Source organism: Neurospora crassa, linkage group II (assembly GCF_000182925.2).
Source record: "Neurospora crassa OR74A linkage group II, whole genome shotgun sequence".
NCBI classification, from domain to species: domain Eukaryota; kingdom Fungi; phylum Ascomycota; class Sordariomycetes; order Sordariales; family Sordariaceae; genus Neurospora; species Neurospora crassa.
The window spans coordinates 154,176-179,429 of NC_026502.1; the positions used below are offsets into that span (position 1 = coordinate 154,176).

The 25,254-nt window shown below is 52.9% G+C and overlaps 6 protein-coding genes across 6 annotated transcripts; 4 read left to right on the plus strand and 2 right to left on the minus strand.

The window, feature by feature from the left end:
- The first annotated feature begins 663 nt into the window (after window positions 1-663).
- Window positions 664-1,840, plus strand: NCU03579 (alanine racemase). Its single transcript, XM_950925.3, has 2 exons — window positions 664-1,093; window positions 1,203-1,840. Exons 1-2 carry the CDS (start codon window positions 814-816, stop codon window positions 1,709-1,711), a joined length of 789 nt encoding a protein of 262 aa, XP_956018.1. The 5' UTR covers window positions 664-813; the 3' UTR covers window positions 1,712-1,840.
- A 1,644-nt stretch (window positions 1,841-3,484) lies between these two features.
- Window positions 3,485-12,496, plus strand: NCU03578 (hypothetical protein). The gene is made up of 2 exons (XM_950924.2): window positions 3,485-4,632; window positions 4,723-12,496. The coding sequence occupies exons 1-2, from the start codon at window positions 4,520-4,522 to the stop codon at window positions 12,137-12,139; spliced, it is 7,530 nt and encodes a 2,509-aa protein (XP_956017.2). The 5' UTR covers window positions 3,485-4,519; the 3' UTR covers window positions 12,140-12,496.
- A 2,247-nt stretch (window positions 12,497-14,743) lies between these two features.
- NCU03577 (hypothetical protein) lies at window positions 14,744-16,178 on the plus strand (the record flags this gene model as incomplete). Its single annotated transcript, XM_950923.1, has 2 exons — window positions 14,744-15,863; window positions 15,946-16,178. 2 exons carry the CDS (start codon window positions 14,744-14,746, stop codon window positions 16,176-16,178), a joined length of 1,353 nt encoding a protein of 450 aa, XP_956016.1.
- Window positions 16,179-18,154: 1,976 nt separating this feature from the next.
- hym-1 (hym1-like) lies at window positions 18,155-19,956 on the minus strand. Its single transcript, XM_950922.2, has 3 exons — window positions 19,603-19,956; window positions 19,029-19,513; window positions 18,155-18,928 (listed from the first exon to the last, which is right to left on the minus strand). Exons 1-3 carry the CDS (start codon window positions 19,763-19,765, stop codon window positions 18,464-18,466), a joined length of 1,113 nt encoding a protein of 370 aa, XP_956015.1. The 5' UTR covers window positions 19,766-19,956; the 3' UTR covers window positions 18,155-18,463.
- Window positions 19,957-20,543: 587 nt separating this feature from the next.
- Window positions 20,544-24,399, plus strand: NCU03575 (isoleucyl-tRNA synthetase). Its single transcript, XM_950921.2, has 3 exons — window positions 20,544-20,662; window positions 20,886-23,039; window positions 23,097-24,399. Exons 2-3 carry the CDS (start codon window positions 20,909-20,911, stop codon window positions 24,203-24,205), a joined length of 3,240 nt encoding a protein of 1,079 aa, XP_956014.1. The 5' UTR covers window positions 20,544-20,662; window positions 20,886-20,908; the 3' UTR covers window positions 24,206-24,399.
- Window positions 24,165-24,931, minus strand: NCU03574 (hypothetical protein). Its single transcript, XM_950920.2, has 3 exons — window positions 24,663-24,931; window positions 24,492-24,587; window positions 24,165-24,401 (listed from the first exon to the last, which is right to left on the minus strand). Exons 1-3 carry the CDS (start codon window positions 24,732-24,734, stop codon window positions 24,381-24,383), a joined length of 189 nt encoding a protein of 62 aa, XP_956013.2. The 5' UTR covers window positions 24,735-24,931; the 3' UTR covers window positions 24,165-24,380.
- Window positions 24,932-25,254: the final 323 nt, after the last annotated feature.

The window sequence follows — 25,254 nt, forward strand, 5'->3', positions numbered from 1 at the left end:
GCTGATGATGTCGCAATTTCGAGCCGTCTGTTATCGGCGTCAATAGAGTACAGGTAGTCAGGTGATTGGTTTCTAAGTTAGCGACGCGAATGGTCGATGAAAAAGAAAAGGAGAACCAGTGAATGGTCATCAAGTTTTTCAGGTATCTAGAGCCCGTGTTTGGGGTCCATCATCTGCAGGTAGGTCGAGGCTTTGGTGAAAGAGGAAGGAAGAGGTGACGTTGAAGTCGAGGTGCAGATGTTCCACCCCCTAACGTACCCCGGGGGTGAGGAGTTCCATGCTCATAGCTTTTGTGTTAAACGGGTACTCGGGGGACGAAGCCGGGACAGATCGAGGTGCCTAGCGGACAAAGGACCTTCAAGCATGTCTAGAAAAACTATAAACATCCTAAACACTGCTTAGTCTAGGCAAACGTATTCTAATACAAAGTGACACGTTTTCTGGTCCTCGAGCCGTCAACGATCCGTCCCGTCCGTAGAGGTACCTATGGCGCCTCCATTGTAAAAGTCACAAACTGCCCCTGTGTCGCACTAACAATTTCTGCAGGGGCGCATCGCAAACTCTGGGCGGGTCTGCAGGATTCATGCAGGGGATGGGCAGCGGGAAAGGACCACCTAGGAAGTTAAGCCCCAGCGGAGGTTCTGGACTCCAATCAATGGATGCGGGACACAGGCCGGCCGTGACAACCTCATTTTTGAAATCTCCAAATCTAATATCCCCGACGACGTCACTCACTCACTCACTCACTCACACCAACATCACGACATTACAAGACACACCCCTCACAACTTCACACCTACCGAGTAATTCAACATGAGCTCAACCCCTCTCAAGATCGACCCCGCCCGCGCCTCCGCGCTCGTTTCCCAGCTCCAAAGCGTGCAAGACCGCATCCTCGCCGTCGCCAAAGGTCGCCCTGTCCGGCTCGTGGCCGTGTCCAAGCTCAAGCCCGCCAACGACATTTTGGCGCTTCACCAGGCTCCCCAAGTCCAGCATGCTCATTTCGGCGAAAACTATGCGCAGGAGCTGCAGCAGAAGGCGGAGCTCTTGCCGCGGAGCATCCAGTGGCATTTCATTGGTGGTCTCCAGACCAGTAAGTCTTTTTTTTTTTTTTTTTTTTTTTCATACCCACACCTTTCAGTTAGGCCTTCAGCTGCAAAGATACTACGAGGAAGGTGACTACAAACTAACGGAACGAACAGCCCACTGCAAATCCCTAGCCCGCATCCCCAACCTTTGGGCCGTCTCCTCCTTGGACACCCTCAAAAAGGCCCAGACCCTCAACCGCGTCCGCGGCGAAGTCATCTCCTCAGACCCCTCCATTCCCAAGTTGAACGTCCACGTGCAAGTCAACACCTCGGGCGAGGAGTCCAAATCCGGGTGCTCTCCAGGTCAAGAAACTGTCGATCTGTGCAAGGCCATCGTCACGGAGTGTCCTCACTTGAACCTGCTGGGACTGATGACAATTGGTGCCATTGCGAGGAGCAAGGCGACGACTCCCGAAAACGAAAATGAGGATTTCGTGGTGCTGAGGGAGCAGAGGGACCTGGTGGAAAAGGAGTTGGGGCTGGATAAGGGAAGTCTGGAGTTGAGTATGGGCATGAGTGAGGATTTTGAGGGGGCGATTGCCATGGGGAGTGGGGAGGTGAGAGTTGGCAGCACGATTTTTGGAGAGAGGGGGAGTAGGCAAGATGCGAAGCTCGTTGTCTAGAGAGGGGATGATGAGATGGGATTGTGTATTGCATTTTACGGTTCACGCAAAAACAAAGCATGGTTTGGTTTGGTTTGGCGTTGAAGAGTGGTGGTGTTCTTAGAATGAATGTCATGGCTTCGTTCGTTGTGTGTGGTCTTTGATGATTGTGACTTCAGTTGGTTGCCACTTGAATGTCGACGGGAGGCTTTGTCAAACTCGTGGGAAGCTGTGTGCACATTCCGTGTTGCAGCCGGCTAGATGCATCCCACCGCACTACTAGGTTTTCAATACTTGGGCATTTCACATGATAGTTGGAAACAGCCATCAAGTGCGTTAAGTTTTCATCTTGGCGACATGAAAAATGGTAGCGCACTCGATCCCTCAAACGTCTCACAAACTGATGGAATCCCAAGGACTGAAAGACGGGAGATGCGATGGAAGTCCCAAAAAGCAAGAGCTCACGCACACTGGGGCTGCTTCTGCAGGACCACTGCAAATCAGTGGAGCACAATGCTGGACTCGAGGTCGGAGTTTGTCCCTTGGGTAGGTTGAAGCTTGGGCCACCTGAAGGGAGCTTGGACCTGTGGGTGGCAGTGACGACAGAGCCTGGATAACAATTCTTGCGGTGAGCGTCACCAACATTTGATACGTACCTACCTACCTCTACCGCATTCACGTCTCAACTGTCGCATCTGTTTTCTTCACCCTTTTGAGCCAAGACTTCACCACTCATGATCGGGCTGATGAGGGAAAGACATGGAGGATGACGTGCAGCTCTTCCCCCCTTGTTCCTTTTTTCACTTAGCCTTATCGATAAGCAACTAGAGTCTGTGATCCGACGGTGACCTCCTGGGCTACTGTAGGGGGGGGAATGACTAGAACTGCGCTCTGAGGTCACACATGGAGGCCAACCCTGGTTCGCGACTAACCGCGCGTTGCTAGGGTGCCTTTTTTGCAGAGCAACGACAGAGGGAAAGAGCACAAACAATCAACAGACATTTGAGAGATGATTGGCTCATTGGCCTCTTCAAATGGGGTCAGAGAGCACAAATGGACTGGTTGATTGGTTGGGGGGGAAGGGAGCCAGTGATGTGATTGATGGTTTCCCGTGTGAACCATGGAAGGTGGGCTGCCGTCCACCACGGCTCGACATTTAGTGGACGGGCTGCCCTGAAAGACCCCTGCTTGGCCCTTGACCAACCCACACCCACCCACCCACCCCAGCCTCCCCTCTGGGCCTGGGCGGGCGGCCCCTCGCCGAGAAAGAAACGTGGGTTGGAAATTCTTGGGGACAGGTTTGGCAGGAACAGGCAAGGTTGGGTTCTCATCAGGGTTTGTCGCAAGAAAAGAACAAGGGCAGGAACGAGTGCAATATCTAGGTGGTCATCAGGTCGCGAGACGGATTTATTTGATTTTGAGGAAGGAACCGACTGAATTTCAGGTTGCTCGTCCCCCTCCTTCCTCGCTGGCACTCAGTCCAAGTTTTCACTTCGTTCCGCCTGCCACACAGTTGTTGCCTGGCCAAGTCAAAGCAGCGAGCAAGAAAGGAGGTCAGCCAGCCAGCCAGCCAGCTGTTCGCTCTTCGCACCAAAGCAAACACCAACAACATCAGACCAACGAAGCTTCCTTGGAACGGACGGCATCATCCATTCACCCAGCTCGCTGTCACTTTCAGCGACTGAAGTTCACTCTGTCTGACTTAGCATTGACCATTATACCCTGCTTTGCGCCATCTGCTGCAGCACACTGGACTTGGACAACCAGAAACAAGGAAGGCTTAGAACTGCTGTGTTAAGTCTTTTTTTTTCTTATTTTTTTTTCTTTGGCGGTTTTGCTGCTTTGCGAGTCTTCGAAAGGATATACCCCTCCAGCCATACAACCAGGAAACATTCAGTCAGTCAGTCACGTCAACCGACTTATTCCTTGTGTGGTTTGTTTTTTTTCATTTGGTCGATTTTCCTTATCTCCGTTTTCCATATTGCAGCTTGGATTCTGGATTCACTGCTTCTACTACTACGACGACACCTGAGGAGTCCATCGGATATTTGCACTGCCTATCTGCCTGAGGGAACAATCGAACAACAGCTGCTGTGTTGCCTTCAACAACTCTGGAACCGAACCGAAAGAGGGAACGGAACAGAGACGGGAAACCAGACAACGACGAACAGACGGCAACTGAAAGAAGAAGAGCACGGATCGATATCCCAGGTTGATCAAGGTTCCCGTACCGCCCATCAACGCCTCCTGGTTCTGTTCCAACTTGTCTCAGCCCTGGAAATTGTTTGCCATACCATATCACGCATCATAATACATACCTACTTGTACCGTCATACCGTATTTACAGTACCGGTCCGATATCCAAACAGCAAGGTCACCCTTCACCTTGGGTCTCGGCTTCAGCAAACAGGGGTCGGTAATCAGGTACCGATTTGGATTACCAACCTCTTACTGTTCAGTACCAGAAACATTACTTCCCATCTCGGCCTCATCCTATCAAGCCATCCTCCACTATTGCGACACCACACACCCGACCCAGGATCCTACCGCGTTTCCGTACTTGTTGTTGGCGTAACCAACCGCACAGACCGGACCCTACTACTATCAACACTAGTTCTCCGGCAGAAAGACCCTGGTCCTTGGTCGACCACCCCGGTTCATCCCCAGCTTAGGCCAGGAACAGATTGACTCTCAAACACCTCCGGGTGGTAGTTCTGTTCGCGCCCACCACGCCAGCCAGGCCGCGCCCGCCCTACCGCCCTGGGCTCCCTTCCCTCTCTCACTCCCTCCCTCGTTTTCCCGACACACACCTCCCACACAGCTGAAGCCATGCCGCCCGCTGGCTCAGAGAGGGACCACCATGGGCACCACCAGCTCCCCCGAGATTTAAGACACTCGCATTCCGCCTCGTTTGATAATCATGGCCGTGCCATGATCCCAATGTAGGATGCTTCCCCTCTTTTCCCCAAAACACCAATAGCAGACCATCATGGTGTCATGTCCCTCTTGTTCAAGGAACTAATGAAAAATAGGTGGGATAGCTCAGACCCCGAGAGGGCACCACCGCCGCTTCCACTCAACCCTCAGTCTCCCGGTGTCTCTAGAGCTGGCACCTCGAGTGCGATCCAGTCTGCCCACGCTGCCTTGCAGGAAAAGGCCCGTGAGAGTGCTAACCTGATACCACACATCCCCAAGCGCGCCGCTGGTGACCCTTCTCCAGAGAGGACAGAGAGGCCCCCTTTGCGCAACACGGCTACGGCTGCGTCACATCGCCGTCTAAACTCCCTTCAGAACAGCACTGTCAAGGATATTAGTTTGATGCTTGAGAGTGGGTACGTCTCCAATACATCAGCCTCACGATCACCAGAGAAGCACGAGTTTAAGCACGATTTGAAGCACGACTTCAAATTCGATAGCAAACTTGACACCAAGTTTGACAAGTACGAAAAGCACGAAAACAACAAACACGATAAGTACGAGAGCAAGTACGAGAGCATATACGAGAGGCCATCCACCCCTACGAGGAGTCGTGAGAACCACGTCGAATTCAAGGACGAAAAGGAAGACACCCTAAAACCCGCCCCCACCATGGGTTCACCACGAACGGGTCCTAGTTTGACCCCCGGCAGCATCCTCCGCCAAGCCAACAGCACCAGCAACATGCGGCGACCACATCAGAGCATCCTCGGCGAGAACACTCCTCCTCAGTCGGCCACCATGCTCGCCCTTCAGAACATGAGTAGTGCCAGCAACCTCGGAACGTCGTCGTCGGTCAGGGACTCGGATCCCCTCGCTAACATCACTAACGGCTCCAGCGGAGTGACCAAGACGACTGTAACACCCCTAGGCCTCGAGGCCCTGTCGAACCAGCTCATCACCCTTACCAACATTGCTTCGGCTCTTCAACGAGAAATGTCGGCGCTTAGCAGGCGCAGCAGAGATAATGCTACAGACTTGCTCAGCTTGAAAGAGGCCACCAATCAGCGCGATGAGGACATTCGCAGGAGTTTGCGAGAGTTGATCACCGAGGCCAAGTCGAGGGCCGCGCAGAGGGAAGCGTACGGTGGGGGTCCGCCATCGCCTACGTCGCTAAAGTCGCGACCGTTCTCCCTGCCGCGAATACCTTCGCCACATAGCTTTGGACCGTCGCTTGATCGAGAGTCGCTATTAAGCACACCCTCACTTGTGGCCGACACATCGTCAATTGCTCTTCTAGAAAAGATCCTTCGCGACATGGGAACGAAAGAGGGCCAAGAATCGCTTCTTTCGAGACTTAACGAACTCGCCCGTCAGCTTTCCGGCTTTTCCACGTCTGAAAAGCTAGAGGAGATCATCCGTTTGGTCAAAGCCAATCAGCAACATGCTCTAGTGCCAGCTACTGGCGGAGCAGGGAGAGGTGGTGGTGGCGGCGGCGGCGGCGGCGGTCGCAACAAGGCCTGGAGCTTTAGCGAAGACGAAGACGGCCGAAACTCGCGCGTAGGCCGATTCCTCGAAGAATCTGGAAATTCACCAACTCAAACCCAAAGCTCCCGTGCCACCGATTCCATGAATGATGAAATCCTCTCCGCCCTGCGCATAGTCAAGGATCACCTGGCCCAAGGCGGCAGCCTTACCAGCGACGTCAAGTCTCTCGTCAAGGAACTGCGCGGCGAGGTCCTCGACATGGGCCAAGAAATCGGTCGCCGACTTAACGAAGTCTCCTCCAAGTCCCCTCAAACCCTCCCTGTAGACAATTCTACAAAGGAAGCCATGAACAAAATTGTGTCAGATGGCCTGGAGGAAATGCGCCAGAACATGGTCAACATCGTGCACGAACACCGCAAGAAGGCGCAAGAGACAGTCGCGGCAGCGCCTCGAATCGACTCCATGATCGATTACAGGGAGATCTACAATAGCATGCGTGCTGCCCTCAAGGATTCACAAGCCAATAAGCCGCGCGTGCAGGAGCTTCGTAGGGAGGACGTTGTACAAGCAGTGCAAGATGCTTTCGAAAAGTACAAGCCTGAAATTGAGATCCAGCAGATCGGATTGGAAAGGCACGAGGTGCTGGACTGTTTGAAGGAGGGGCTAGGAATGTATCTGCCAAAGGAGACGGCTTCCAAGCAAGACGTGTTTGCTGCCATCAACGAAGGGTTCAGCAAGTTTGAGACGGTCTCCCGGGACGATGTCCTCGAATCTGTCAGGGAATGTCTGGACGAGTTCGACTTCCCTGTGACTCCCCAGCTTTCGAAAGACGACATTATGAGTGCGGTCAAGGATGGTTTGAGCGACCTCCCCAAGCCCCTGAAGCGTCAAGAGGTGGTGAATGCCATGGATGAGAGCCTCAACAAGTTCGACTTCACTGTTGACATGGCCGAAGCCGTGCAAGATGGTGTACGGTCTCTGGATCTGCCAAAGGACATGCAAACCGCCGTCACCAAAGCGCTGGAGACATTCGACTTTTCCTCTGCCGGCCCATCAAGCGAAGACATGATCGATGCTGTCCAGGAAGCTATCGAAACCATGGATCTTCCCTGTGATGTCACACGCGCCGTCGTCAAAGCATTGCAAACCCCCGAGTTCGCACAGCATATCGCTTCTTACCTCCCCCGCCCCGATCTGTCGCGTGTCGACCTTGCTGATGCCGTCCGCGAAGGATTTGATGCGCTTGATATTTCAGGAGATGTCGCCCGCGCTGTCAAAGAAAGTCTAAAAGAACTAGACCTCTCCGATCTCTCCGGCTCACATTCCAAAGCTCTCGTCCGCCACGGCACCACGCCTCCTTCCATCCTGAAGCCCGAAACTGAAGAAATCATTGAGCGACTGTACGAAATCCGTGATTCGCTAAGAGATGAGTTCCGCGCCTTCTCAGAAAAAAGCAAACCCACCTCCCGTGGTGGTGACGCTGAGCGGACTACACCTGGTATTACCATGGACGATTTCGAGAAACTGAGGCATGACATCGAAGCGTACGTCGACCGCGCCCGCACCGACGGCAACTCCGACGATTTGATCCCGCACATGACTGAAACATTGGAGAGATTTAGGGAGGAAGTGGCGGAGTTGGTCAAGAAGGCTTCTCGGAGCACCAACGATCTGCTAAGGGAGGAACTTGAATCACTCCGCGACGTCGTCAACGGCACCTTGGTCCCCGTAACGCCACTCGCGCAGCCCGGCAGCAATGCCGAGATTCTCGAGGCCATTGGTGCTATTCGTAAGGAGATGAATACCACCTCTCAGCACACCGGTGAGGCGGCGGAAACGAAAATCCTCCAAGCTCTGCAAGAGGGACTCGGCGATTTGAAAAAGAGTATTGACAAGCTCTCTAACAAAGCCGGTGACCTCTCGGCTAATGACGAGATTCTGGATGCGCTCAAGGAGGGCCTGAAGGGCGTCAGAGCTGATCTCGAAGAGCTTAGAGCAGGAGGCGGGTTTGATGACGAATTCGCGCTGACGCCCTTTAGCAAGGATGGTGATCAACCTTCGAAGCAGCTTGGCCATGGAAGCGTCGAGGAGATTAGAAGTCTTCATGCTATGGTTGATAAGCTAGGGAAGAAGGTCGAGGCTATGGAAAGGGGTGCTGGCCCGTCAAAGGCTGCGGCGGGTGCCAGAACTGCTACATCCAAGTCTGAGCTAGGCGACGTCGAGGCCTTGCTAAGGAAGCTGATCGATTCCGTCGCCTCTCTTGCTGCCCGCGAACAAAAGCAGCAGAAGATCAACCTGTCACCCCTCGAAGAAACCATTCGCTCCCTCCAGACTTCCGTTGACACCGCGATTGGGGGTCTGAGAAAGTCCATTGATGAGTGGACCAAGGCAAGATCGTCATCAGCCGCGCCTAAGCAGCCCGAGCCTGAGCTGCTTCCCACCAGCGACCCTACCGATCCGGCTACGAAAGAAGATGTCCAGGCAATTGAGACCATTCTAAGGAATACCAAGGACAGCTTGGACGATTTCGTGAGCGCCCAGGGACTGCAGAGGGAGCTAGTCAGGAAAGAGCATGTGGATGCACTTGAAGTCTTGTTGGTAGAGACAAAGTCGAACTTGGGAGATTTGTCGAAGCAAGTGGAAGGTGTGTCTAGGAAGGAGGATGTTTCCGCTCTCGAGTCGCTCATCGCCAAGATGACGATTGCCTTCGACGAAATGAGGACCCGCGACGAGAAAGAAGACTCCAACAAGCTCACCAAAGCTGATCTCGAGGCTGTTGAGACTGTTTGTCTCGAAGTCAAGTCCCTCGTTTCATCGAGACCCGCCACCACTGATGCCACCACCGACTCTCCGACAGCCACAGCCAGCCGCCCCGACATGGACAGCAACTTCAAGACCCTGACTGAGAAGCTTGAAGCTCAAGCCGAGGCTACTACAAAGGCAAACGGCGACATCACCGACCGCGTGTCCGAAGTCAAATCCCTCCTCGAAGAGTTTCATGAAGTCATCAAAGCTAAACTCACTGATGGAGCCAAGGGGGTGGATTCTATTCACAAGGTTCTGGCTCCAATGAGCGAAATTGTCAAGAAGAACGCGACGCTGCAGGATGAGCTCATGGAATTGTGGGGTGGCATGAAGGAGGGTTTCGAGGAAGGTCGCACGACTATCAATAAGGCGAAGACTGACATTGAGACCAAGATCGAGGAGCTTCAGAAGGCGCAGATCTACGAGATCAAGGAGACCGTTGCGACAAAGGGCCAAATGGAGGAGCTCAAGACTGCGCTGGAGCCTCTCAGCGGTACGGTCACGGAGGCTGTGGAAAAGATGGAAGTCAGCTCAAAGACTGTTTTCGAAAGGGTGGATGAGCTGGTGTGCAAGGCCGATGAGAATCATCTCGATATCAAGGCTGAGCATGCCCTTACCCGAGAGCAGGTGCAGGAGATGACTGGCAAGTTGGACGGCTTGCAGAGTCTTGTTGCCGAGCATCAGCCTAAGGTCGCCGAGAATCTCCAGGAGGTTCTTGCCCTTGTTGGTCAGCATTTTGAGCATTCCAAGACGACAACGGAGGGTCTGCAGACCAAGGTCATCAACGCCATGCCCACTGTCAACGAGAAGCTCGAAAAGCTCGTTGGTCATACCGGCGAAGCGGAGAAGGCTTTCGCTCATCTCGAAGATGTCCACAAACAAGTCAAGAATACCTCCGCCGAGCTCGCTGAGTTCATCGCCGCCCAAACTCAACGCGCCGTCGAAGAGGATGAGAACAAGAAGAAGATACTGCAAGAGACCACAATTGCTCTTGAGCGCCAGCTGGCTGAAAAGGAAGCAATCGAAGCTCGTTTGGCTGAGCTCAAAGAGGAGGAAGCCCGCGTTAAGGAGAGCATTAATGTTACTTTGCGTGAGGAGCAGGATCAGCTCAAGTCCCAGTTCTTGGAAAACCTCCAACATGAACAAGCACGTCTGAAGCAGATGAATGAGTCTCTAAAGCAGGAACAGGAAGAGCTCAAGTCTACGTTCTTGGCCAACTTGGCTGAGGAGGAGCATCGCCTCAAGACGCTCAATGAGTCCCTAAGAAAAGAGCACGAGGAAGCCAAGGCGGTGTTCATGGCCGGTCTCAAGGAGGAGGAGACGAGGCTGAAGGAACTCAATGCTTCTCTCAAGGAAGAGCACGAGACCTTGAAGAAGACGTTCACAATTAATCTTGAAGAGGAACGCGACCGCTTGATGGAAATCAACGTCGCCCTCAAAGAAGAACAAGACACCATGAAGAAGACCTTTGCTGCTAACCTCCGCGATGAGCGCGACCGTCTGATCGAGCTCAATTCCGCCCTCAAAGCCGAGCACGAGTCGCTCAAGCGGAGCTTCCTTGCCGTTTTGAAGGACGAAGAAGCCCGTCTGAAGGAGTCGAACGATGCTTTGCGAGAAGAGCAGCAAGCTCTCAAGGATAAGTTCCTCAAGAATTTGCGCGAGGAGGAGTCTTTGCTCAAGGAAGTCAACGAAGGTCTGAGGCAAGAGCAGAAAGAACTTAGGAGCTCTTTCCTTGCCGCTTTCAAGGAGGAAGAGAGGCGTCTCAAGGAGATCAACGCCAGCCTGCGGGAAGAGCAAGAGGAAATGAAGGCGATCTTCCGTGAAGAGCAGGAGAAGCTGAAGGTGGATCTGCTCGCTAACCTGATGGAGGAGGAGTGTCGCCTTAAAGAACGCAACGAGGCACTGCGCAAGGAGCATGACAAACTTAAGGAGCAGTTTTTGGCTGATCTGAGGGCTGAGCAGCAGGGTATCAAGCACAACCTTGTTGAGCTTCGCGGAGAGCAAGAGGAGCTGGTGCGCAAGAAATCCAGACTCACGGCGGACTTGTCCTCGCTCGACACTGCCCTCCGCCTCCGAAGAGAAGAGCTCCACGAGATGGAAACCCGCGCCGAGACACTCGAGCGCCGTATCCTCGAGGGAGTCATGGATCATTCACGCTTACTTCTCATGGCCAAAGGCAAGCGCTTCACCACGGGCGTCGGTCGGGAGTCAATGAATCGCAAGCGCGTTCCCTCGCAAATGTCCACCCGCGCTCCCAGCGTCGTTTCACGCATGGAGTCAAGACAGCCCACGTCGGCACTCAACATGGCTGCTATCAACGCCAAGACCAGAACCCCTAAGATGGGCACGGGTGCGGGATCGTCGGCGTCTAACAGACGGATTCTGTCTCTGAGTCAAATGGTCAGCGGAGCTCTGCCGGGCGGCAGCATCAAGCGCAGCAATAGCGTTAGGAACGGGGCTGGTGGTGGTGGTGTCGCGGCGGTCAAGGCGGCGGTAGCTGCTCATCATGGTGATGACGGTACTTCCGGGACTTCGACACCTAAGGCTAAAGAACGGAAGGGAAGCTGGGCGACGACGAGTTCCAAGTCCACGGCGAAGGGGTATGGTGGTCTATCGAAACAGCATAGAGATTTCTCCCTGAAGGACACGGATGATGAGGACGAGGAGGGGTATGACACCGCTACTCCACCAGTTGATGTGCGCTCCGGGTCAGATGAGGACATGGTTCACGTCGACGACGACGCGCGCACTGAGTCCTCTTCCCGCTACGGCGGCGACGAAGACCACAACGAAACCGAAACCGAAACTGAGGCGGACGAAACAGCCACTCTACGTCGCTCCTCCCATGGTACGACGGTCATCACTTCCTCTTCCCGCTCCGGCCCTCGTTCGGCTCGATCCGGCCGCTCAAATGGCAGTCGGGATGACGACGGAGAAAGCCAGTACAGCCAGGACCACGATCAAGATGAAGGAGACGACAACTACTCGGACTACGAAACAGGCGACGATAGTGAAGACGACTGGACCGAGAGGGGTAGTGCCATTTCGGGCATGACTGGTACCACGGGCACGAGCAGGACGGGGCGCAGTAGTGTTAGCGCGCCGTCGATTGCGCCGAGTGCGTCGGTCATGAGCGTGGCGAGTTCAAAGATGTCAAAGGCTAGTAAGATGAGTAAGGATTCGGCTATTTCGGGGATTCCTAGGGCGAGTCCGAAGAAGGGGAAAAAGGCTGGAAAGTAAGGTGGGGAGGGTGAAGGGTGAAGGATGAAGATGGATGGATGGTTGGGTCATGATACCTGCTTGGCTTTCGTTTTGCTTGTTTTATTATTTTGTTCGGATAACATATTTGTACGGTTACGTCTATGGGTGGCTTTTTCCGGTCCGGTTGGTATTGGTTGCTATGATGGCTTGATGCTTGGTTGCTTGTATTTTGTGCGATTACCCCTTTAGAACGGCAAAGCAATGGATGATGGATGATAGTATGATGGCAATGGGGTTCGTTACGGGAATTCACCAGGCTACGTGTCAAATTAATTGTTGCTTTTACTTTGCTAATCTTGGCTGGTGACTAGGTGACTTTTTGCTCGCCTGGTAGAGATGAACTATGCTTGCTTGCTCGTGTCCCGTGCCGTGTATGCTGCAGTGTCCTTGAATGATTTTGTAGAGGTAGATCTGGTCTATTCATCCCCGCACTCTCATCAACTGTGACTCTGAACCAAATAAATCGACATCTCCAGTCACGCAAAAGGCATGTATAATGCCTGCTTGCGTCTAGGTATGCAGTACAATCCCGGATCCAGAATCAGCATCAGTATCTGGGCGCAGTACCGAAGCAGTACCGAAGCAGCCGAGTGGTATGTACCTAGTGAAGTTCGAAGATTACGACGCGAACATTGAACAGTTGGTTATTTGATTTCGATTTGGCCACGGCTTGCTATGGCTAGAGGTACCTCCATGTAGAGGTAGGCACATTGGATGCAAGGCTGGTACAAAACTGGGATATGCCATGTACTAGTACCGTACCTACCTCTAACATGGAAGCCTGTCGGCTGCAGTACCTGAAGCCGGAGTGTTCGTTCCTTCAGGCACACTGTTCATGCACATATGTCTACCTACGTAAGGTAGTGCACTGGTATCGAAAAAGTTTTTTCTAATAGTATCTGTCTGCGTACCTATGCATGAGGACTCACTGAGCCCTATTGCCCCCGACCGACTGGAGGCCCGAGTATTAGGTAGGTAGCTTCGTCCGTCCGACAGGGTGCAGTACCCCCCTTAGATGTAGGCGTGCATTGAGATGATTGGACCGTGCAGCGACCCGTTTGGTGTGCACCGGCAGATCTGGACGCCAAAACACGACTCGGACACTCGACGATTTGGTCCCCTTTGCACTTTTTTGTGAGAAAAACAAAAAGATCAGGGGATGAGCCGTGGCAAAGAGGTCTTGATAGTATCCTTCTTTTTTTTTTCCTTTTTTTTTTCGGTCGGAATGCAAAACCTATCCTTTTTTGAGCTACTTATGTTCAATCAGTCAAGTGCACGCACGGATCTTGCAGTGCCACGGCCCATTTCTTTGGTGTTTAGTCCACCTACTTGATATTATTATTCGGTCTTACACAAATCCATCCTTCCCCCCTTAGGTTGTTCAATCTTCGTGTGTTCGTATAAGGCCGTCTCTCTTGTCGCCATGTGACATGTCATAAGATCTGATAAGTCATAGGGGTTCTGCTTGAGAAAAAAAAAAAGAAAAAAAAACAAAGAGGGAAGGGGGGACTGGAGCGGGGAAAGAAGAAAAGGACAATTTGAGCAAGACCAACTGTTAGCGTAGAGGGGTTGCGCTTCAGGGCATCTTTCAAGTTTCTACCGGCCAGGTGGCTGCATACCTCTAGTCGTAGTTATCTAATCCCTCCGTATTCGGCGGTAAACATAGACCTCGGCTCCGGTTTTTCTTGCACCCTTTTTTTTTTTTCCCCTCCTCCTGGCATCTCTCTCTGATCAGTCATCAAGCAGAGATTTCAGAATTAAATGCAAATTCTAGCATTGCAGGTGCGTCCAAGGGTGGGCTTCGGAACACACGACTGTCCGAGAAGCAATTCTAGTGTACGAACATGAGGTAGGATATTGATAACTTTTTCGGGTACCTCTACCTGCGTTGAGGCTATTTCTATACGTGCCCGTATTCAGTGTAGCAAGTTGGAAACGGCGGATCACAAAAGTCAATTGTCTATTATGTCTCCGGACGTGGCCCCATGGCAGTAGCTCAGAAGACTCGTTGTCCGATGGTTGACGCTCGAAGCTGCTCAAAATTTCATCAACCATCGCTCCTTCCGATGAGCGCTGAACTGTTTGGAAGGTACCATCCGACCTTGCCTCCGACTGTTCTTGAGCCGATGTAGTGCATGAAGTCCATGCCCATGAGCACGTATGAATAGAGGCATTGCAGAGATCATGGAAAGCTCTGTCCAACTTCCAAGGAATCGCTCAGTTAAGTACCATGCAATGCAAAGGCGAGAAAGAACAGTCATACCTGTCTTCAACTATGACTAGTAGGCAACGTGCATCCAAGGACTGATTACAGACGTGTTTTGTTTTTCCCTTTCTCTCTAAATTTCTTGTAAAAGAACGGACTCCCCCTGCTCCCTTCCAAGATCCAAGGTACTCGTCAACTCATCGTCTCTCCTCTCACTCCATTAGTTCACTTTCAGAGTCAACTCTCCGCACCCATCTTCCAACTCCAACATTTTCGAACTCAACATCGAAGTCTTTACACCAATCTTCCAACTCCAACAACTCGACATCGCAAATTCCAAAAACCTTTTTCAAATCACATCCATCTCTCTTTCCACAATGTACTCTACACGCAACAACAAGCAGCAGGTGGTGGGCTTCTCGAACCCTCAAGCCCAACTCGCGCCTCTCTTTGGCCCTGGCATGGGCCCATCACCTCTGGTCGTTGGTTCTGCCCCTGTTTTGCCTCCGGCCATGTTCACTGAGCCGGTTAATCCGGTTTCCTCGATTCTCCCCGTCGGTCCCCCCCGCCAGCATGAAGGTTACGAGAAAAGGACGAAGGGATTAAAGAGACCGGATCAACCCCATCGGCCCATTCCTCCCGCTTGTGAGGAGCCGGCAGAGGTGACCGTCAAGTTGGCCACCTGCAAAAATACAGCCAACTATGCCGGACGCGTGGTTGGGAGTATCAACCCCCTTTGGACGGTTGCTGAGCTCAAACAACATTTCGAGCTCCAGGCCAACCTCGGTGGGATCCCCGCCAACAAGCAGGCCCTCCGGATGGAGCGTCCTGCGGCTCCAGGGTTCGATTCTGCAGAGTTCTTGGACGATGTCGTCCTCCTCAAGTACATTGGGGTTAACCGGGGTGCTCCGGCCTGTGTCATTTGGCTAGAGCGTTGCATGGAAAGTGGTGATATTCCGGCCATGGCAGTGGCTCCAGCCGGGGCTCCGACTGGCCTGCAGCTATTGTTCCCATTTTCGACTACCGACGGGAATCAAGCCCAACACCATGTACAACTTCAACTCCAACAACTCCAGCACCAACACCACCAACAACAACAACTCCGGCATCAACTACAGCTCCGACAACAAGTCCAATACCAACAGCGGGTACGGCAGCGTGTTCTCCAAGAGGAGAAAAACACCGTTACCGGCTTCCAAGGCCCTATCGTGAGGCCAAGCCAGCCACGGAGCGGTGGTGCTGTGGCTGGAGTTGTTGGTCCGACTCCCCAGGAAGCACCCAGACAGGCTGTATCCAATGAACCTGCAGGTTTAAGACAACGGGAACCTCCGCGAGCGTGGCGCCAGTCAAACCACCATCAACAACGGCATCACCCTTTTCAGAGGCCGAAAGACCAACACCGGGTCAGCAAACCGCAGGGGAAACGTTCCAAGCCACAGCAGCAACAGCGAGCTCTCCCAGCGGAGCATTCTGTGGTGACGCTGGGGCTGCCAGGGGGTTGATGAAGTTCATGCTCCGTCTCGGGGAGCTCCTGCTGTGTTTGGTCTGGGGGACGGATTGCTGGCATGGCAAAATGGAGTCAGTGCCACCGAGCTGGAGCAATACCACCAGCAACGTGAACCCCGGCAAACCCTGGGGCAGATGTGGGCGGATCTTGATGACTCCCCTATTGTCGTCGACAATGGACATGAAATCAACGACGACAACGATTTTCTCAACGTCCTGAGTCACGTCCGTCCGGAATCCGACGTCTCTGCCATTGTTAATGGCTCTCGGATTCTGACCCAACGGCGGCAGCGACAACCGCAGTGAACCAGCAACAGTTGTTGGCAGCTGCTGCTACTGTCAACCAGATCGATCCTGCCAACAATTACTACACCGCGGAGCGAAACTACGTACCTGCTCGAGCAACCTCATTGGGAAACGCTACCTTGGTGATGATGCCAGGCTGGGATACGTAGCAATGAGCCACGAATACGAACAAATTAGGTGTCATAGGAACAAGGTTTGATGACATGGACGAGAATACAATCTCTTTCCTCTTTCTCATACACATGTACTAGTAGCTAGAAGTAGGTACCTACCACTAAAAATTTCTACTTTCCATCACCATCTCATCCAGCCACTCCGTCGTCCATCTCCACCAACCTTCTAGGTCAACCGACAACATTCACTCAGCCACTAGCCTCGTATCCCAAGACCGTACCAGGGCAAGCTGCGCGTTGCCTTCTACGCCCAGTCTCTTTCATCATCCACAATGTCCAACCAAGGCCAAGCCACGAAGTCGCTGGGACCTCAGCCCGGACGTGCAGTACAGCAACACCACGAGGTGGTGGACGCTGAAACATACCTACCTACACAACATCCGCACAACACATAGCCCTCCGCCCATAACAGGTTTGGCAACCGGTGGCGGTAAAGTTCATTCATCTTTTGGGAGATGCGCATGCAGACCGGCAGCGGAACTGTTGGTCACATCACCTCGACATTCCCATCGGGTCCTACATGTATCCCGTAGACGTTTTCTGTCGTCACCGGGGACATAGCTAGCGAAGGCTGAAGTAGTAAGAATGGGCACGGCAAGGGTGACATTTCAGCTCTACCTAGATTTCTGGTCCGTCCTTGTTAGTTGATCAAGCCTGATACTGACATTCAAAGTTGCAATGATAGGTATCTAGGTACGTTTCAGTTCAGTTGAGTACATGCAGGGTACTACCTAGAGGTAGGTGTCATCCAGTGTCTACACTGCCAGGGAGTCATCTTTTCATCTTTTTTCTTCACATTTTTCTACCTAGATACCTATCACTAGGTCTCTGTCAGTGAACCATTTTTTTTCTTAATTTCTATTTTATCTTTTCCTTCATTTTATTTTAATTTTTTTTTAAATTTTTTTTTAATTTTTTTTTTTTTTTTTTTTTTTTTTCTTTTGCACCCAACTCGCTATGGGTTCGCTACCTACCTCCCGTCTGCAGGCCGCTTCACCAACACGCCCCTCTCTAGCACAGGGCAGATACAGGCACATTAGCACAGGATCAAGTAAGTAGAGAGGACAGGAATGACGTCTTGAGCCTGTCTGTTTCTTTTTTTTTTAATTTTCTTTTTTTTTCCTTCTTTTCTCTTCTTTTCTTCCGACCCTCCTGGTCATCAATATGACGGCCAACATCATCATTATCACTGAGAAAGAGCTTTCTGTACCTTACACTACCTGAAGGTCTGAGAGGACAAGGCAGGGTAACTTGCAGATTGACTCGGTAGGTACCTACAATAGTGCAGTGTCTGTTCTGTGGGACTGGTCACTACCTGGGTAGGTAGTTGGGTGTAAGGGGAGATAGAACCAACAAGAAGAAAAGATCTGTTTACTTGCCTACCGTTCGACATGAGATGTTGGAGAGATAATATGGGCGCAACTGTTTCAGTCATGTCGTATTATTGGTGTTTATTTGATTCGGTTGTGGTTTGGATAGGTACACATTGGTCGAAGGGTTCATTTTGCCTGGAAATTCGCGTCAGCAAGGGGAGGAAGTAACTCGGATCGAACCGGTCGGAGATTATCAGGATGGCTTCTGCTTTTGTTAAAGTTATCTCTGAACCATTCAAAAGAATACCTCTAGCAAATGATTGTTTTTACACTAATTGCCCTGTCAATATGAAATGCTATTTCACAGTGTCTGCCCTCGATGTTGTCTTGCCGTCTACGGGTGTAAGGGATTTGTCTCGGCAGCGAAACTGGTCCCAGCTGAATCCAGTGTCCGCAGCAAGCAACACCGGGCGAAATACGGATGTTGGGATGGAGTATGATGCTTTGATTCTCATTAAGTTCGTTATCTAATAATGATTAGGTACCTTACTTTACTTTACTCATGTTCCGCCCATGCCATCCATCCCTCCAGTCCATGCCAGTTCCGATTCCATCCCATCGCCTACCTAATATACAACCAAAACAAAGTTGAAAGGAAGAAAAAACTAGAGAAAAAACGCCCGCTGTGCCATTACCAAACCGTCTACATCTCCTCTCATTATTCACAACACCTTTCTCCCCCACCGCCCCTCTACTCGTAAGCCGCAAGCTCCCCCCCTCCACAAATCAGACCAATTAGTTACCGCTGCGGCACCACGGGCGTAGGCGGCATATTCCTGATTTGCTTAATCAAAAACTCCCTCTCATCAATAAACTGCTCGTCATCCGTCCTATCCTCCAGAAAGTGACTCAAAAAGTGCAGTAACTTTTCTCGATTCATCAACAAAATCTTTTGCACCGGCACGCTCTTGTGGGGGTTGGCGACAAACACCTTGAAGACATGGAAGCCTTCGTACTGGACCATCTTGCGGTCGTCTCGGAGCAGGTTCATGCAGATCTTGAGGTGCTCGCCGCGGTCAACGTAGGCGGTCATGACGTTGTAGTTGGATCGGTCCAAGAGGATCTCGCCGAGGAGTTTGATGGATTGGCGCTTGGTGACGTACGAGGTGGACTGGATTAGAATGGAGTTGTATTTGGAGAAGAAAAGGTCAAAGTTAGTTTGGAGGTAGTGGGGGACTAGGTCTTTGTGTTTTGTGAGGAGTTCCTGCAACATTGCATTTTGCCTTGTTAGTGAATCATGCCGAAAGAGGGCCGAGGGGGGAGGGTCAAGGGGAGACGAAAAAAAAAAAAAGAGAAACACATACCCGGAAGGTAGTAAAGGCATCAGCCGCCACTTCAAACGAGCCCCTATCTATCCAGTCAAAGAAGGACCAAAATATCCCGTTGCCCGTCTGCTTCCTGTTCCTATCAATGGCCCCGACTCCCCGCGCACTCGACCCTGGCTCGTCGCCGTCGTCGTGCAGAATCACGGCCGTGGCGGCCTCACTGCTCTTGATGAGCTCTTTCAGAACGGTACCCGCGTGTTGTGCGCTTTCCTTGTGGTCGTAGCCCTTGCACAGCTCGATCAGGACCTGGGGCCGTCTTTCCACCACGTATGCGAGGGCGAGCGGTTCGGCGCGGGCGGGCGCGTTGGGTGGGCGGAAGCGGAAGACGTAGGAGAAGATGACTTGGGTGTCTTTCCGGGAGTCGAAGGGGAGGCGGTAGAGGTTGATGGCGAGGAGGTACAGGAGGTCTTCTTCGATCATGCCCGTGACCAATTGGTATTGGTGTTCGAGGGAGGCTTCTTGTTCTGGTGTAGACAAAGTGTTGGTCAGTCAACCACCGGTGGACACATATGGGTTTGGATAGGATATCGATATGGGTATAAGTTCAACATACCATGGGTCCCTTGTAGTAACTGTTTCATTTGTGACAGTACTTTGGCCAGCTCCTCCACCTTTCCCTGGGGACCCTGATCGAGCTTGACGACATGTTCGCGGGCTTGTCGGGGCAGATCGCTGACGTTGGTTCTTGTCCTTGCTCTCCCAAAGAGGAATGACATTTTGGCCTTGGATGAGTAGAGGTAGGTACCGTGGAAGTCGGAATGGGTGTCGAGAGTAGTAGAGTGTGTGTTGTCCAAGGATGGCAAGTGTCGGAGGGTCAACAACGAACAGTGAGAGGAGTCCGGGCCGTCGGTCGTGACTTGGTTGGTGTCGCGACAACGAAGCGGATCGAAGAGCGACGGGACGGAGTGGTGGTCAACAAGGTGTTTGGATGGATGCATGTCCAGGGGTCTGGCCAGTGGAAATTGTTAAGCTCAGGCCCTGCACTTCCAATGCGGGTGTATTTGTTAGCCTGCGACCTCGGGTCAACCTGACTGCCGGGGTGTCTCTACACTTTCAATCCACGCCTCCTTATTTCTATCAAGTGTCTGATGAAATGTGACTTGTAGGTACCTACATACTAAGACACTGATGGCGTATATTTAACTTTATACTTCCATCCATTCAGCCATATTAAAGAGTGAGTCCTTCTACTTTTGGAGACGGAATCAAAAGGGTGGTGCTTGGAGTATCAGAAGTATCCAGCTAACAGACACATTGGATTGAGAGAGTGCCTGGATGCAGGGACACAGCGGGAACCATGCGTCTATTGAGAGAAATGTAAAAGTGTTAGTGAGTACTCAAATTCACACCCCATTTGCAATAGCAAAAGATGTCTCTCGTATCTCAGCAACACCAACTGAACCCCGCAAACCGCCCGTCCCATCTGTTTCTTGCCCCTCTGTTTTACTATCGGATTGCCGCCCGCCCCCCACCACCAATCCGCTGCGGCCGGTCGCATTGTTCTGGAATTCCACTTGGAAGAAGTCCGTCGACTTTCTCCAAACGAGTCACACTCCCGCGCGCCCGTCTGCCTTTTTCCCCGACACTTCGCGGCGACAGGAACGTACATAGAGGTGAGTCAGGTCCCGTTGTCTATACACTACTTACACTACTGCTCCAAACCCCTCTTTTTTCTGTCACATAGCTAGTCTATCTGTTTGCGACTCAAGTAGAGAGCAGCGCATATCAACAACAGACTTGGGGAAAACTCTTTCCGTTCTCAAGGTCTCAACACCAAGAGACACCATCATCACCATCACCACCACCAAACTAGCTAACTAACACCCAATACCCCAGGCCACTCTCAACGTCCGCCCACCATGTCGATCGATTTCCCCAAGGAAGAGGAAAACACCATCCAGCGATGGCGCGAGATCAAGGCCTTTGAGACCCAGGTCGAGCTGTCCAAGGGCAACCCGCTCTACACCTTCTACGATGGCCCGCCCTTCGCCACCGGCCTCCCCCACTACGGCCACTTGCTGGCCTCGACCATCAAGGACATCATCCCCCGATACTGGTCCATGAAGGGCTTCCACGTCGAGCGCCGCTTCGGCTGGGACACGCACGGCCTGCCCATCGAGCACGAGATCGACAAGAAGCTGGGCATCTCGGGCAAGGCCGCCGTCATGGAGATTGGCCTCGAGAACTACAACGCCGAGTGCCGGTCCATCGTCATGAGGTATCGCGAGGAGTGGCGCCACACGGTCGAGCGTCTCGGTCGCTGGATCGACTTTGACAACGACTACAAGACCATGGACCCGACCTTCATGGAGTCCGAGTGGTGGGTCTTCAAGCAGCTGTTCGACAAGGGCCAGGTCTACCGCGGCTACCGCGTCATGCCCTACTCGACCGCCCTCACCACCGCCCTCTCCAACTTCGAGGCCAACCAGAACTACCAGGACGTCACCGATCCCGCCGTCGTCGTCGCCTTCCCCTTGATCGAGGACCCCAACACCTGCCTCCTTGCCTGGACCACCACGCCCTGGACCCTGCCCTCCCACACCGGCCTGGCCGCCCACCCCGACTTTGAATATGTCAAGATCGCCGACGAGAAGAGCGGAAAGAACTACATCCTGCTCGAGAAGCTCTTGACGACGCTCTACAAGGACCCCAAGAAGGCCAAGTTCAAGGTGCTCGAGAAGATCAAGGGCAAGGACATGCTCGGCTGGAAGTACGAGCCCCCCTTCAACTACTTCTACGACGAGTACAAGGACGTTGCCTTCAAGGTCCTCAACGCTACCTACGTCACTGACGACAGCGGTACCGGTATTGTCCACCAGGCCCCCGCCTTCGGTGAGGACGATTACAACGTGGCCGTCGAGGCGGGTATCGTCACCGAGAAGCGCCCCCCTCCCGACCCGGTCAACGAGACGGGTCACTACACCGACCGCGTCTCCGATTTCGCCGGCATGCACGTCAAGGAGGCCGACAAGCACATCATCAAGCACCTCAAGAACTCGGGCAAGCTCGTTGTCGAGTCTCAGCTCAAGCACTCGTACCCCATGTGCTACCGCTCCGACACGCCCCTCATCTACAAGGCCGTGCCCTCATGGTTCATCCGCATCCCCGACATCATCCCCCAGATGTTGAAGAACATTGAGGGCTCCCACTGGGTCCCCTCGTTCGTCAAGGAGAAGCGTTTCGCCAGCTGGATCGCCAACGCCCGTGACTGGAACGTCTCACGTAACAGGTACTGGGGTACTCCCATCCCTCTGTGGATGAGCGACGACGGCGAGGAGATTGTGTGCATTGGCAGCATCGAGGAGCTCAAGCAGCTTTCCGGCTACGAGGGCGAGATCACCGATCTCCACCGTGACAAGATCGACCACATCACCATCCCCAGCAAGCAGGGCAAGGGTGTCCTCAAGCGTGCTGAGGAGGTCTTTGACTGCTGGTTCGAGTCTGGTTCCATGCCCTACGCCTCCCAGCACTACCCCTTTGAGAACGTCGAGAAGTTCGAAAAGTCATTCCCCGGTGACTTCATTGCCGAGGGTCTTGACCAGACCCGTGGTTGGTTCTACACCCTTCTTGTCTTGGGTACCCACCTCTTTGGTGTCTCTCCTTTCAAGAACTGCGTCGTCAACGGTATCGTGCTTGCCGAGGATGGCAAGAAGATGTCCAAGCGTCTCAAGAACTATCCCGACCCTACTCTTGTCATGAACAAGTATGGTTCGGATGCCCTCCGTCTGTACCTTATCAACTCTCCTGTTGTGCGTGCCGAGCCGCTCCGCTTCAAGGAGGCTGGTGTCAAGGAGGTCGTTGCCAAGGTTCTCCTTCCTCTGTGGAACTCGTACAAGTTCTTCGAGGGCCAGGTTGCTCTCCTCAAGAAGGTGGAGAACGTCGACTATGTGTTTGACCCCAAGATGGAGTCTTCCAACGAGAACGTGATGGACAAGTGGATTCTTGCTTCGTGCCAGTCCCTGCTCGAGTTTGTCAACGAGGAGATGAAGGGTATGTCGTTCCCCTCCCTTTTTTGTTGTTAAAGGTCAATGCTAACACTACGTCCAGGTTACCGCCTCTACACTGTTGTCCCTCGCCTCCTCGAGCTCATCGACAACACCACCAACTGGTACATCCGCTTCAACCGCAAGCGTCTCAAGGGTGAGAACGGTCTCAACGACACCCTCCACGCCCTCAACACGCTCTTCGAGGTCCTCTTCACCCTCTGCCGTGGCCTCGCCCCCTTCACTCCCTTCCTTACCGACACCATCTACCTCAAGCTCCTTCCCCACATTCCCAAGGAGCTCCAGGCCAAGGACCCCCGCTCCGTGCACTTCCTCCCCTTCCCCGAGGTTCGCAAGGAGCTCTACAACCCCGACGTCGAGCGCCGCGTGCAGCGCATGCAGAAGGTCATCGAGCTCGCCCGATACTCGCGCGAGAAGCGTTCGGTCGGTCTCAAGCAGCCCCTCAAGACCCTTGTTGTCATCCACCACGACGAGCAGTACCTTGCCGACATCGAGTCGCTCAAGGGCTACATTACCGAGGAGCTCAACGTGCGCGACCTGGTGCTCACTTCAGACGAAGCCAAGCACGGCGTTCAGTACTCGGTCTCGGCCGACTGGCCTGTGCTCGGCAAGAAGCTCAAGAAGGACATGGGCCGCGTCAAGAAGGCTCTTCCCTCGGTCACCTCGGATGAGGCCCACGCCTACACGCAGACGGGCAAGCTCGTTGTGGACGGCATCACGCTCGAGGCGGGCGACCTGGTGGTCAAGCGCGGTCTCAAGGAGGACGACAGCTCCAAGAACCTCGAGACCAACACGGACAACGACGTGCTCACCATCTTGGACGTGGAGATTTACCCCGGCCTGGCGGAGGAGGGTCTGGCGCGTGAAATCATCAACCGTGTGCAGAGGCTGCGCAAGAAGGCGGGTCTCCAGCCGACGGATGATATCAAGATGGAGTACAAGGTGACGGCGGACCCCGAGGAGACGGGTATTGAGAAGGTGTTTGACACGCAGATGGCCATGATTGAGAAGGCGCTCAGGAGGCCGCTGGATAAGCACGAGGTGACGCATGTGGAGGGCAAGATTCCGGCGGAGAAGGAGGAGGGCATCATTATGGAGGAGGAGCAGGAGGTTGGCAAGGCTACCTTCTTGTTGAGGTTGTTGAGGCTTTAAGTTTAAAGTCTACACTAGTAGAAAAGGCTGTCGATGTGATGTGGGAAAAGTTCAAGCGAGTCAAAACATGTGTGGGATAGACTAGCAATGATGGATGATGATGGTTGATGAAATGTTCAAAAAAGATTCCTGGTACTTGATGTCTTGTGGTTTACCTAGAGGCAGACTAGGTAAGCTATGCTTTCTTGGCGGCCAACTGTGTGTGTATGTGAATTACCATCATGTCAGCTTCGCCCCCCTTTGAGGAAGTGGTTCAAGTAAATAATGAAGGTGGAGAACTACGCACCAAGTAACAATCCTTCAAGCGCATAAACTCCTTGACGCACATGTCCTTGTGGACGGAGTTGTAGTCTGCTAGGATGCATTTGCCGTAGGCGGCGGACTGCGTGTGGGTGTGCCAGTTTCAGTTGATTGAGTGTTTATGGAAGAAGAGACATGGGAATAGCTTCACTCTTACCTCGACGGAGCACTTGGACACGGCCGAGGCAAACCGCTGGATGGGACGGACGGTGGTTTTTGGTGGCTGCATGTTGACGTTCCGTCTAAGTGCTTTGTCTTTCGATCTCGACGAGAAGGTGTGATTCAGGTGTAATGGTTGACTGGGAGATTCTCGATGTAGATAGCCTCGCTTTGGAGGCGATGACACTCGTGACGTTGGCGTTCTTCTTCCCCTTCTCTTCACACTCAGTTTATTGTTAGGAAGATACCTTGCTTCAGGCCGAAGAGTCCTGTATGGCTGAGGTCTCCGTTCATCTGATCTCAATGCACTAGCTCAGGTTATTGTTCCCGTCACTAGCGGCAGCGCGCCAAGCAGTGCAGTGCGTCTAATTGATACTAGACTAACAACTTTGGCAGCAGTTGAAGCTGTATTCTGTTAGCATTGGTAATCACAGCCTGCACCTTTTATGGTACCGGGCAATGCTGGGCTCTTCCCGCTGCCCGCCGTGCGCACGCGTCTCCATCGCATTGGGCTTCCTCCCTTCCCTTGCTTGAGGTTCCTTCTCCGCACTGCAGTCAGTGGTTGGTTGCCCGTCCAGCGGTCGTCGCAT

What these genes read in the sequence shown, in the direction of transcription:
- NCU03575 (XM_950921.2), top strand. Translation starts at nt 20,909, where the DNA reads ATGTCGATCGATTTCCCCAAGGAAGAGGAAAACACCATCCAGCGATGG. An exon ending in TGTCAACGAGGAGATGAAGG is followed by an intron (nt 23,040 to 23,096) that starts GTATGTCGTTCC and finishes CACTACGTCCAG; the next exon opens with GTTACCGCCTCTACACTGTT.
- NCU03574 (XM_950920.2), bottom strand. Translation starts at nt 24,734, where the DNA reads ATGCAGCCACCAAAAACCACCGTCCGTCCCATCCAGCGGTTTGCCTCG. An exon ending in TGTCCAAGTGCTCCGTCGAG is followed by an intron (nt 24,588 to 24,662) that starts GTAAGAGTGAAG and finishes ACCCACACGCAG; the next exon opens with TCCGCCGCCTACGGCAAATG. An exon ending in GCTTGAAGGATTGTTACTTG is followed by an intron (nt 24,402 to 24,491) that starts GTGCGTAGTTCT and finishes ATACACACACAG; the next exon opens with TTGGCCGCCAAGAAAGCATA.
- NCU03579 (XM_950925.3), top strand. Translation starts at nt 814, where the DNA reads ATGAGCTCAACCCCTCTCAAGATCGACCCCGCCCGCGCCTCCGCGCTC. An exon ending in CATTGGTGGTCTCCAGACCA is followed by an intron (nt 1,094 to 1,202) that starts GTAAGTCTTTTT and finishes CGGAACGAACAG; the next exon opens with CCCACTGCAAATCCCTAGCC.
- NCU03578 (XM_950924.2), top strand. Translation starts at nt 4,520, where the DNA reads ATGCCGCCCGCTGGCTCAGAGAGGGACCACCATGGGCACCACCAGCTC. An exon ending in GGCCGTGCCATGATCCCAAT is followed by an intron (nt 4,633 to 4,722) that starts GTAGGATGCTTC and finishes AATGAAAAATAG; the next exon opens with GTGGGATAGCTCAGACCCCG.
- hym-1 (XM_950922.2), bottom strand. Translation starts at nt 19,765, where the DNA reads ATGTCATTCCTCTTTGGGAGAGCAAGGACAAGAACCAACGTCAGCGAT. An exon ending in GTTACTACAAGGGACCCATG is followed by an intron (nt 19,514 to 19,602) that starts GTATGTTGAACT and finishes TGTCTACACCAG; the next exon opens with AACAAGAAGCCTCCCTCGAA. An exon ending in ATGCCTTTACTACCTTCCGG is followed by an intron (nt 18,929 to 19,028) that starts GTATGTGTTTCT and finishes GCAATGTTGCAG; the next exon opens with GAACTCCTCACAAAACACAA.